Source organism: Erpetoichthys calabaricus, chromosome 18 (genome assembly GCF_900747795.2).
Source record: "Erpetoichthys calabaricus chromosome 18, fErpCal1.3, whole genome shotgun sequence".
Classification (NCBI taxonomy): Eukaryota; Metazoa; Chordata; class Cladistia; order Polypteriformes; family Polypteridae; genus Erpetoichthys; species Erpetoichthys calabaricus.
Genome location: NC_041411.2, coordinates 82,646,287 through 82,660,022, shown reverse-complemented (window position 1 = coordinate 82,660,022; position 13,736 = coordinate 82,646,287). Strand labels below are relative to the sequence as shown.

At 35.0% G+C, this 13,736-nt stretch overlaps 1 protein-coding gene across 9 annotated transcripts in view; it reads left to right on the top strand.

Moving 5' to 3' along the window:
• cadpsa (Ca2+-dependent activator protein for secretion a) overlaps positions 1-13,736 on the top strand; it is a 366,374-nt gene that overhangs the window by 232,707 nt on the left and 119,931 nt on the right. For all 9 annotated transcript variants that reach the window (XM_051921196.1, XM_051921193.1, XM_051921192.1 and 6 more), the window contains exon 12: positions 13,218-13,354. In XM_051921196.1, coding sequence (XP_051777156.1) covers positions 13,218-13,354 — 137 coding nt within the window. The remainder of the gene's footprint in view (positions 1-13,217; positions 13,355-13,736) is intronic.

Sequence of the window (13,736 nt, the reverse complement as noted above, 5' to 3'; positions counted from 1 at the left end):
GTTCTGAAATTCCTCTGCTAAGAGTACACTGGGAAACTGTAGGGGATGTTTTTATCTCTGCCAGCAGCTTGTTCCAGTCAGCAGGAGTTTGAATATAAGAAGCTACTTACTCATTGCTTTTAAAGAGTTTTTCAACAATAAATTCACTGAGCTGGTGAGTGCATTTACCAGTATGTGACATTACAATTTAACAAGCTAAACAAACATTGTTTGATGTGAAACTGACAACCTTGCTGTTATTTGCACCATAATGATTTCTGTTTAATTTTATTATAAAGTTGCAACATAAATAAAAAGCATATATGGTAAAAGATCTGAAATGCTGTCACCCAGCAACCTGAACAAAAATATGACATATCAAAAACATAAAAAACTGACATCTTGTTTATGAATTAATAAACAAAGAAGGATAAGCTAGTAAATACATTCTGAAAACTAGGAACCACTTTGTGTCCATCCAGGGTTGATATATTTTTATGTTCATTTTCTCAATATAGGTGCAAATGTAAGATTTCACAAATAGACCAAGTTCACAGCTTAGAAATGCTCTTTGAAAAAGTTGCTCCGCTTACAGTACTGCCTCAGCAGAGACAAGAGAACAGCAACAAAAAATAATTCAAGACCCAAGGAATAATTTTAGACTTTGCTCATATAAAATAAACATTCAATGTACAATCCACGCCAGGCGGTGCCAGAAAATGCCATTGAAATTTGGCAGCATGAATGTAGCTGCAATATTGGAGATGCTTGCTCTCTCTCACTCTCTCCTTTTCTGTTAGCTGAGGTGTTATCATGTCAGCACTCTGGGCATTATCTTCTCCAAGTGCTATGACAGCATGCATAGGTTTTGAGGGTGGCACTTACAGAGGGCCACAATTCCAATGTCCCTTTGTTGAGCAAGTAAGCAGTTGTGGTGCTCCGGAGTTCACGATTTGTAGGTGCCAGGATGTGGTAACACTTTTTATTACTTTAAAGTAATATTGTAATAGTAAACGAAACCAATCCGTGTTTAACTGGAAACTTTGTCCCCCTTTGCTAGAAATCTTTGTAATCAAAAAAGATTCTCCCAGCCATGAACAAGAAATATATTTTTTAGAGACTGAAACAGCCTAATAGTGAAAGCAAAAACCAAGAATTATAATATATAAAAAGGAGTGGCAAGTATTGCAACATTATAATAATAAGCAGGAATGAAAAATAAACAAAATAACACTACTTCATATGTAGTTTATATGTATTTGGGTGCCAAGCATATTGAATACACAGACTTTAGTGACATTGAATATTATTTGAACTTCACTGCTACCTACACATTTTTTAAAACAGTGAGTCCTTGGAAACTGGACCAGGCACTTAAAGTAGCAACCTGTGTGTCTTATAGTAAAGCATTTGGATGTAAATTGAGGACAGCTTGTCTATTAACTAATTACACAAGCTTATATAAATGAAAAGAAGAATACTTGAAATTTACCTAACATCACTGTTAAATTCTCAGCCTTTTCCTCCCTCGGTCTTTCTCTGTCACCTCCAGTTAATAGTCGTTCTTCCGTTCTATTCAAATCTGGCCATTCTTTTTCCCATTGCTTCCTAATGAGATCTTATTCCTGACATGAAGTAATATTTGCACCTTTATGTTTTTGTTATTTTTGGTCAAAAGTAGCATTTATCTCCCAAGGTTGGGGGTCGTTCTTAAGCATCTAGAAACATTATACTCCAATTCCTAGTGTTTAATTTTTACTATGCCTACATTCATGCCTGAAATCTTCAGCTACTTCTATATCCATTGCCCTCTTCAAGTGGCCAAATCTGCTTTTTGCCATCCTCTGGACATATGAATCAAGATATGGAGCCCCATTAACCACTCAGATGTACACCACAATATGTCATTAAATCTATTATACAACTTGAATGGGAAAAGGGTGATGGAGTGCAGGCTTTATAAAGGTTTACACTTCTGCTGATATTGAAGGCAAATTCGATGAGCCTCATATAGAATAAGCACTAATGTCTAACCTGAAGCTTCTTCATATTTCATACATATAAGTCATTGATTAATTATTAAACATTTTCCCCAATATCTTAAAGATAGTTAAGTCCAGACACTAAGAAAAATGTGAGGCTTAGAAGTGTAAGCAAGCCGCAGAGCACTTTGCAAGTCAGAAGCATGGTTTTAAAGTAAGTTCAGCAGTGGTGAGAAATTAAACTGTGAATGTGGTAGAGGTCTGATTTTAGAAACCAACACCTTTCATATCACACTTTGTTAAATTAGAGATCCAGCATTTCATCAGATATTTTCTCCCGAATGTGTATTTTAATCAATCACTTCAACTGCTAAGACAGACAGCTTTCATTTCTGTTGAAATCATCTCTAGCACTTTAGAGTTTTCACATTCAAGTTATAAACAATTTATAGCATTGAAAGTGTTAACAATAAGCTCAATGTCAGTCTCGGCCGTCTGTTCTCACCTGTTTGCCTTGCTACATTAGTACAAGGTTGAGTTTTTTTTTGGCTGCGGACATACTGTATATTACATTAGGCCTTATTTAGCCAACATCACATTCTAGTAACTATCTATTTAATTTCAATCCTGTTTGTCCTGTTCTGACTATGTGGTGTTGGAGCCTATCCTAGCAGCAATGGGCACAGGGCTGAAGCTAGTTGTGAACAAGATGCTTTTCCATTGCATGACGCTTAAATGGACAGAATGATATTAGCAGGATTTTTAGAGTTGTCAGTAGTTCTTGCATTATATTTTATGGTGTAATAAGCTTATTGTTATTCAAAATGTTAGCTTTTGTTTGGCATTTATTTTTTTCCCTAAATTGGCTGTCATTGTAGCACCTTTGACTGAGCATTTTTCACATTCATCATAGAAGAAAGCGTGGCACCATGCCTATTGTAATATTTTTATTTTGGCTTTGGGATGGACTGACAGCCCATCCAGAGTTAATTCCTGACTGGTGCCTGTTGCTGCCAGGACAGGCTTTGATAACCCCCTCACCCCCAGATTAAGTGGCTTTGGGGATACTATGTTATGCATTGTTTTCCTGTTTTCATGTTATATTACTGCTATGTACAGTTAACTGTTCAATTTACAAATTTAAGTTTAAAAAAACAAAAAATATAATTCCTACTTCAATAAAAAATAACTGCTGTTGGCTTGTAGTATTTGATATTTCAAGAGGTAAGCACCATGTGCCTCTACCAATAGGGTCTGTGTTTCTTATAGTTGTAGTTAAATGTGTTTTCATTTATTTATTCATCTATCTTTTATATCCTCTTAATCTATGTCAACTGGGGACATGGTGCCCAACCATCAATTTAAAGTTACCAGTAAACCTAAGACCGGCAGTAGATAGGCAGATAGAGTGTTCATCATCATTAAAAAAGAACACCCAGTTTGTGTGCATCATTTTTAAGTCATTTCAGGTGTTTCAAAATATCTGTTGTACAATGCAAGGAAGCTCCATACACTACTTTCCAATGGATTATGTCGCCTGTATTTTGAATTTTTCCATTTTTGTGTTTGTTGGCATTGTGGGCCATATGCTTCCTTTTGTAATACGTGAGGTGCATGTCTGTCACAATGTTCAAACTCCATTTTATAATTAATAAGGCAACTGTGCCAAGCGACCCTCCATTCCCATGATCCCCTGTGTGACTGAATGCAAAACAGAAGACTTACAGTAGAAACATTTTAAAACCCATTAAGCAGAGCACTTCTACATGTTTATTAGCTAATTACTTGAAGTTGCAAATGTCTGTCTGCGTCAGCTTATGCTGTTTGGTAGTCAGTATTCATATAATTACGGCATAGGGAAAAATGAATAAATCTACAATGAACTTTATGTAACAGATTATGCATTAACTATTTATAGCATTTCTTTGCTACCAAGTGACAGACTGGACAGTCAAAAGGCTTCCTGAAGCAAAGCCTTTGCTTTTTTCTATGCTGAAATGGTGGCTTTCATGAAAGTCATTCTCTGCATCGAAAGGCCAAATCCTGCAGAAAAAAAAGACCAGTCAGCACCACAAGCCTCTCAGAGCATCAGTTTTAAATGTAATTATTTATTTTTGTTCTTGGGTAAGTTTTCTGGTTCATGAGCAAGTTTGGCCTCCTGATTTTGCTAGCATAATCATTGCTATTCATACCCAGTGGCATTTTATTTCTAGTCAAAGCTTTGTGGTCTTTGCACACCTCAGGTAAGTGGTTCTGCCAGTTATTTTTATTTAACCACAGCCTGGGCAGAGCACTCATTACCACGCTTAAGAAGCAACCCTGGAGCAAATCCTCTGCAGCACAGGGCTAAATGTTGTCTTAACATTTCTGGAATGTGTTCTTATTTATTTTTTTACTCCTTCTGTTGTGTTTCTCTTGTTGGTAGCATTTGTGTTTTAAGTTGTGTTCACTGTTTCATGCTTTGCCTGTACCCTAGTACTTTAGCTTATAGGTTAGGGCTCCTGTCTGCTTTCCTGGGCCTTGTTGCTAGTCTTTATGTTATTCTGGTTTGTCCCTTCTTACCCTGCTAACTTCTAGCTGGACTCAAGGGTAAGTGCTTCCCTGTAGCTTGGCACAGCTCAGATAATCAACCTGGATTATCTGAAATATGCAATGTGCTTTTTCTTTTCTCAAATATTTCTCTCTCATGTTTAGAAATTGTAGATATATTTTATGTTAATTTCCTCAATATAGGTACAAATGTAAGCTTCCATTCTTGCCAAATAGGATGCATGTATTTCACTTTTATTTATGATTTTTGCTAGGGGTTTTTTTTTTATCAAATTTATTTTTAATTTATTATTTTTTGCATAATTGCCTTCTCTCAATATATACTCTTAGTGTCAACGGCTCCTTTTGGTAAAGCTACATATTTCCTGTGAAATATTTTCAACTGCAGCAAAAATAAATCTTTTGTTGTGAGGAATCCACATAATTAATGTTTTAAAAGTAACATACCTACGTACTTGGAGTAGCAATGCATAATCTTAAAACCATGTAGATAGAAATAAATAAACATGTACAAAATTATTGCAAAGAAATAGACCCATAACTAAGACAGGTGTCAAGAGTGTTCTAATCATTCTAGTGAGCAGACAGCAAACAATTGTGTGTAAATGTGATTTTTTCCCTACCTTTTGTTAATAATACCCGTCAATCAATGTATCTTATATATACTATTATAGCATCAGAAGCCAGTGGGCAGATTTTATACATACATACATACATACATTATATATATATATATATATATATATATATATATATATATATATATATAAAACACACACACACACAAATCAAGTCATAATTGTCCAAATTTATGGTTATAAGTAAATGCATACATTCTCAAGCGTAAATAATTCAATTCAAAGTCACCGGTAACTAGAACTTATCTTGGCAACACTATGGTAAGTTTAGGGATATAGGAGGGAATACCCAAGTAGCCAGAGGACAAGTTCCTTAGCCTTGAAGAGAATGTACAGAATCAACACAGACAATGAGCGGATTTGGAAATATAACCCAAGTATGCTGGATCTGTGACCTGGCAGCACTGATCGCTTACCTGGAGCACTGACATATATACAGTGTACACTCAGAGAGTATATGTAGTTTTCTGTGGAGAGGAATATCTACTGGAGCAATTCTGCACATATTCAATAGGCTTCTGTAATTGTAAAGTGCTAGTAACTATGCCAAATTTGATTCAAGTTCAGTTGTTCGCACTCACACCCTGACACACGCAGACATCACTTTGAAAGTTGGTCAAATTGTGTATTTAGGTATGTCTGAGATATGAAACTGTTGAAAATTCAAATTCCATCTTTTGACCCATCACAATGATGTCTCTATATATACAGTATACACTATGTAGTGAAAGTAATAAAATGAGAAAATACAGCACAATTATTTCACCTCTTGCAAGATAATGCACAGAAATACAGTTCCTAGGAAGAGTAAAAGTGAACTATAACATGGCAGTAATTTGCAAATAAAGTTTGAAATTATACTTGCTATTTCTTACTTAGCATCCTCCTGTATCCCAAGGTGATCAATACATCTTAGATATACAGAGTTGTGTCTCTATCAGTGTTACATGGGAAGTACCTGATAAACCATGGAACACTGTGATTTAATGTACAGTTTATTCTTTTATAGTGGAAATCAACTCCAGGTGCTTTGTTATAATGTAGTTGTATACCATCTTTAATAGAGCACAGGTACATTTTATAACACACTGATGCATAGAGTCAATGGAAGGAATTGAGGTATGTGATTCTATATTATACCTTTCAATAGTACATATAATCCTAAAGAGATTTTTGAATGCAGAAGGTCCTACACACAAGTCATAAATTTGTATTGTTAAACCTGATCGCAGGCTGGGTAAGTCAGTCACTTACACAGTGAACCAACAGTCGAAATTGAACCACAAGCCTAATCATTTTAATCCTGAACTTTTTGCAAATGGAGCATCACTTAATGTGATTTAAAAATACTGATCTGTTATATTTTTTATAAAATTTATGCAGTTTGGAGGGGCAGACATAGTAAGAAAATAACAGTTAATTGAAGGATGGGATTGGACAAGTCGCTATGTGATTGTATATAGAACCTTCCAGTGAAGTTGCTTTACAAAATACAAAACTATTGGGAACATGTACTGTATTGTATATATTTGGAGAACAAGAAGGTGAAGGTAAAGTGATTTAGAGTCTAGTGGACATGAAACAAGGATTCAAGTCTGTTAGGCTACACGGTCTGCCCAAAAGACAGAAGTAAATTTGAAGAATATGGTATTTTTGAGTTTTCTGTACATCTTCAGTCATTTGTGAAACACCAGTTTAATGTCTAGGTAGTTTACATTTTGATTGTGAGTCCTACCGGGTTAAGAAAGATTTTGTGTTTTAGAAAATGGATGTCCTAAAAATAGTTTTTTTTGTTTTTTTACACAGAAATTGAATACTAGTCAGGTACCTCACTCTCGATTAGTCATTAATATGTGAAAACTTGCTGGTTATATCAGCACCTTTTTAAGGATAGTCACGTTTTTCAAACCTTCAATTAAAAGAGTGGGTTTGTGACATCACTGGTCTGGTATTGATTTGGTGGATGATTCTTGGCATTTGAAGTTCTTCTACCAGCTTAATACCAGAACAGTGACATATTTTCTGGGGATTTATATGAAAGTGATTCATGCTGTGATTTTTTTTTTTCCAAACCTCCCACAACAAAGAGTATATTTTGCTATTAGGAGATAGAAGTACATGACTGTTACCCTTTTAATGTGAACCTTTTATACAAATACATTTTTATTCATTATAGTACCTTTTTTATAGGGAATACCTTAGCAATGCACTTGACAAACACATCTCAATAGTACCATATGTTATATATGTTACTTGCATTTCAAGTGCCATTATATTAAGCAACTTACACAAGGTCATGCAGTGAGTAAGTGACAGGGGTTGAACCAAAAGACTTTGAGTTTAGAGTTCTTTTACTTAGCCACAGCATCACAATGCCTGCCTGTCTGCCAATCTTGGATAACTGCAACAACACTCCTCTCTAAGTCTAGTATCAAGCTTAAAATAATGCACTGTAGGTTAATCAAAGGCTAAGATAAACGTCATCTTCAGGGCTGTCAAGGAATCAACCAGCAGTCTGCTAAGGACTAAAGCACTGGACGTAGTAGTGACCTCTGATAGGGCCTCTTATATGTACAGGCCTATTTATATCATCTTTTGCTGCATTATTGCAGCCTTTGCATGTCCAAATATCTGTGCAGATGTAAGGAGTACTTCTGTGCCTAGGCTCAGATTAATCAGCGTATAAAATAAAAAGACCAGTATGTTGCCTGTTTGAACAGTTCTTAAAATCTACATCACATCACTTATTGATTTGTTCATCTAATTTTCTTCCTTTCTGTGTGGAGCATAATGTGTGGATTCCTTTGAAAAACCTTCCCTCATTTCTAATTTGAGTCATATGCATAAAACTCACGGTTTTAGTATCGACAAGTCAGAGGAAGAAATTTAGTCTAAGTTTAATATTTTGGCCTTCTCTTATTTTATTCAGCATGCTGCACCTTTAAAAAACCCAACAAAGCTTTACTCAAGAGGGTCAGACCAAGTCAGAGAGTTGGCAAATATGTAAGTGGAGTATTGTGAATGCTAATGAGAAGACTGCTCTCCTCCTCCTCATCAAATACTCCATCATTTCTACTTGATGTATCTTTTCATTAGAGCCAGCAGAAGTGATTGTTTTTTCCTTCTTTCTTTGCCATTTGGAGACAAGATTTAGTTTAATTTTTATTTTTTCATTTTTTCCTTTTGTTCAGTAGTTATTTTGGATGCCTGATTAGGAACATGACTTTGATGTACTGCATTCATTGGTGGAAATACATAATTTTCTCCAGAGTCATGAGAATGAAGAAATTCTAATTTGCTAGTTTCATAATCCAATCATGTATTTGCACCAAAATGCATTGCTGTCTTATTAGAGGTTTTGGATTTTGTTTCCCGTTTTATTTTAGTAGTAGTGTTATGCTTTTAATGGCTCCTTATGAACAATAGATGACACTGCAAAGTTTAAAAGATTGTCAACTTGCAAATGCTACATTAAAAGGAATGCCGGACATTCAGGATGATTATTAGCCAAAGCTACTGCATGAAATTTCAAATTATTCTGCAATTCTCCGTTTTACCTTATCCTATTTAGGAAAAAAGCATGCGATTATGATGTGTTTTTTAGAAATATTAAACATCTCTGCCCACATGGAGTTTAAATCATAAATGCTGAGCAAGGCTTTAATTCTGATTTTACTTATTGTCGTTTAAAGGAATGTGACAGCAAACAGAGAAAAAAATACCTGAAATTTGTTTGGGTATGATTGAAGTGTTTATGGATAGAAATGTCTAGGGAATGGCCTTAGTACTTTAGATGGGAATCTTTGAGAAATCTCTACATTTTTAGTGGAGATGATTTAAAGGATGTTGAGTCACTTGAGGCTACCAAATATTAACATTTCTACTGCTGTTTTGGCCTCCTTAGTAGGGTATTATGTGTGACTGGAGGTCTGTACTCTCAGTTGGAAACTTGGTTGATGGCATTTAGTAAACTCATGTGAAAGTGAAGCACACCAGGACATTATTTGTAAAATAGCCTCAACATTTGGCTCAGTACTCTTCTAGCAAGTATCTATAAATGAATAGCTGCCATCAATCATTGTCATTTCTTCTCTTGCTTTTTCTAGATGAGGTTGACTAGTGTCATTGTTTGTTACTGTCCAAAACACATCTTCATTCTTTTAATGTCAAGCAGATATGACAAGCAGACATTTAACCAGATGGGCAGGACACAAAGTCACCTTTTTCTTTTCATTTTTTTTTCCCTGTGATGTAATCTTTTTCTCTCATAATCATGAAAGCCAGTGCATATTCTACATATTGTAATTGGTTATCTTTGAAGATCTAGCAGCTCACATCAAGAACTAAGCACAGCAAGAAAATTTCAGAAAACTCTTAAAAATAATAAAAAAGAAATTCCAGGGTTTAGTGGGGTTTGTATGTAAGAAAAATACATAAGGGATTGATTAGACAAATGAACATTCTTCATTATTAATGTATTTGTTTAGGAAACTGCAAAGAATTTAACAAGTTGATTGTTTATATTTTTTAAACTGAGATAGTGTGAAACAGTGAGAAAAGATAAGGAAATATTATTGTGTTGAATATATTCAGTTTATTTAAATTGAGCAACCTACATAGTCTGTAAGTGTAAAAATCTTACTTTAATAAGAATAGATTTAAGAACAGATTTAAAATTGCTAGTATACCATTGATAGTCTGCTGGTTGATAGCTAAATGTGCTGAACAATAGGGTAGAATATTAACTCATTAAAGTCTTAAATTGCTTTAATTGTTTATAACAGAAGGGATAAAAAGTCACATAGACCCCAACTAAAAATCCTGTTTAGCTGATTTCTTAATTATACATACAGAAGAACTGGCAGATGGACTCCCATTACTCTTCTTGCAGGTTATTCACACTATGGCATTTATTCAAGGTCTAAACTTGCCGTAGAAATGATATATTTGAGGTGGGAAGAAATGTTGTTATATAGATGGTTTAAATACATGCAACCTTCACAGGATCAAGAAAATATTAATAGACGGGTGCAGACATCAAAGTTGGAGATGTGGGTAACATTCATGACCTTATAACTAAGATTATGGTGTTGGTAGAAAATCCTGAGTCCATGAAACTTCTACATCCAGTGTGAAACTGAGGTTGAATGGGTTTTTTCCAAAAGACAAAAACACCATATGTTCCAACTTGCTAGCCTTTAGAAAATTTCATTGCTATGTTTTAGTAATAACTAGACAGCCCGTTTCGACAACGTAAGATGAAACGGGCACGAGTTTGTGTCAGCAGTGTATGAAGAACAAATGATAAGTAACGAAGAAGTTGTTTTGTAATGATTGTAGTCCGCTTTACTCATTACTGTACAGGCTTGTACTGTTAGTTGATGAATTTTCCAGGCCTATAGTATAATATTGAATGATGAATGTTCCAGTACAATATGGAATAGTAATAAGTATAAGCACCACAAACCTGATATAGGTGTATTGAATGAATGCGTAATTGAATCAGAATGCGTAATTAGGCCTCGAGCTGTAGTCGAAATCGCCTTTCAGGCCTTTAGAGCTTTAATTGAAGTCGCCTTTCTCTTTGAATTTTTGCGGCCGTAAATCCGCCGCCTGCCGCGATGTTGGGGTTGGATGTCGATCTCGTAAGGTTTTTCGGGCAGCTGCGCAGAAGGCGAGTACGCATTCGGCTTCAGACGGACGTGAGTGAGTGAGTGAGGAGGCAGACGAATTATGTATTAAGATAAGACCAACATGGCTATAAGCAGTGATGATTTTGTAGTACATAGGAAAAATATTAAACAGTATTAAAAAATAAAATCCCTTTGGTTGCCTCTTGTACAGAGGTGATTTTTTTTTCTATGTGTAAAGTAATTTCTTATAAAAAGTACGTATATCATACAATCATTTGTTGCATAACAAACTAACTTCATATTTTAATTTAGCATCATATTATAATTTAAAATCAACAGTCTGCATCCATCCACTTGTTTCTTTTTCCCTTAAGCTTAGCACTATTAACTATTTCTCTATCAAATTGTAATTTTTCAGTTTATGTTTCTATAGCCATGAATTGCACATATCTGGATTAAGTTGCATTTTTTGTTATTTATTCCAGATTAACATAGAATATACATTATTTGGACGTAACATGCAAATTAAAATTAAAACACTGAATATTATTGCTTACGTTCTGTAAATTAATCATCACTGTAAAAAGAACATAAATAGTAAATTGTAAACTGTAAGTAGAAATAACGTCTGCACTTTTGAACAATAACATTTTCAAATAATTCTATATAAGAATTAGAGTTTTCAGTTTCCTTTACTAAAATTTTAATTAACAATTCTAAACTTAAAAATAAAATTATAAAATGCCATTAACTCAGTCTCCTTGTGTTTAAAGTTAGCAATGAACAGTACACAACTTCCTATTTATATTTTTTACAAGTTCTTTACAGTGTAATCATTATCTTGGAACACCTCACTGATCTAAAATTCCTTCATGACATCTTTTCTTCCAGCACTTCATTAGAAAGAGACATGAAGACTCAGAATAAAGAAGCAAGGAAATAAATGCCGTAGTGTGAACAGCCTCTTTCATCATTAAAGTGCTGAATTTTTGCTTTATTTTGGTTTGCTTTGTTTGAACAACATGCTGCTAATAATCCACTCATCACCTTTAAATTGAAAATGTCTGTGTTGACATTTTTCTATGAATTACACATGAAACTTTCTGAGTGAGCGTTGGCACCTGCCATGTTTACCTGAGGTTGGCTAGGTAAGGCAGTTTGAAAGTGTCCCAGGTTTGTATTAAAACTCCTCTAATAGCGCAGCCTGTGTCTTAAGTGCATAAGTGTTTAGGATCAGCCAAAAAATATGGCACCAGTATGACCACTTTTGCAAAAAAGCCAAAAGGAAACTAATGCAGCATGCAGCGCAGGGATTAAAAATCAGCCTTATTTGTTCAGGTTTGGCAAAGGTTTTACATATTGGGTAGCTCACTACATACAATGGAAGGTGAAATTTGTCCTTTAATTTGGTCAGCTCCTAATGAACAAAGGCACAAACTGGGATTGGGGGGGGGGACGACGGGGGGGTTTATGTGGAGAGGGAGGTGAGTAGTACCCACTTGACCACTCCCTGATTGTGTTCACTATTCAGTTTTGCCCATATACTTTAGTGTATTTTAGCTACATAGGTTGAGATTAATTAGATAGGCCTTGGGAGGTTGTGCCTACAGGCTTCCTTCTGAAAAGAGAAGTGTGAATGCACTCAGGCCATTAATTCATAATAAATAGCGCAGTGTAGCCTTGCTGTTTCAAAGCTGTTTGTCTTTTGAGATGATTAGCAGACTGGGCTTTCTCTTAAAGTATTTTCTGAACCAGTTCCAATTATTGATGCCTATCAAAGGCTACACTGAAATCTCTTGTGGTTTCATTTAGACTTTGAATTGTTTTCCAGAGCTGTCTAAATTTGGTCTTTTTGCTTTTGTTTAAGAAAACCTTGCTTAGTCAATTTAGAATCATGTTATTTTTCCTTCTCCTTCTTCTTTTGTCTTTTAAGCACACAATTCATCAGCTGTCAGGCAAACAATGAATGGAATTCACCAATATAGAATGGCAGAATCTATTGTATCAATGTTTTCCGTGAATGCTTTTTTCTTTTTTCTTTTTTTTTCCTCCATATTCTGTAATCCACCGGAGTTTACAGACTTAATTAGGATATGCACACGTCTTGTATAACCAAGAGTCCTAAAGGCAAGCATCTTTAAACTAAGAAATAATTGCATGTGAGGAAGAATGAATTGAACTTGTTAGTTGTACTCCATTGAACATTTACCAATTTCTTTTCTTTGGTCCAGTTAAGTTTCTTTGCTCTGCTGTGATGCAAGTTGACAATGAAACCATAACATGATGTGATTTGCAATAGAGTAGAACAATGTACTGTCTGAAAGTCAACCTTTGTCCTGTATTCTGCCTTAACCGTCACAGCTTGCCCAGCAAATTCATGTCGTTGATTGCATGTTTCTAAATCCTGTTGTTTTCTATGCATAATGACCAAACAGATGCAGACAGAGCTCAAAAGCATGGAATGGATGAATTTATCTCAGCTAACCCTTGTAACTTTGACCACGCATCGCTTTTCGAGATGCTACAGACTCTTACCTTGGACCACAGGCTTAACGACTCCTACTCTTGTCTGGCAAGTAAAATGCAATTAAGAGTCCTCCCTGCTATCCTTATTTTGGAGCTTAGGAATGATTAGTAATGTGCAGCCCATCTGGAGGGCAAATGTTCCAAACATAATGAACTGTTGTTTACAGAATATGTCAGTATTCACTATTTCATTGTGTTTGCCAAATTGTTTTTTTTTTGTTTTTTCCATTTATTTTGTGTTATTGCATGTGCATGAACAAGACAGTGTCTTTTAATTAGAATCAAAACTGCTATAAATTTGAATTGCCAAGTTAGTGACTAAGGATGCCGTGAATATATTCCAATAAGTGTTTAAAAATATATGAAAAGAAAAACTAGATCATACGTCTTGAAGTGTCCATGCATCCATGTTTGGAATCCTCTTCTTC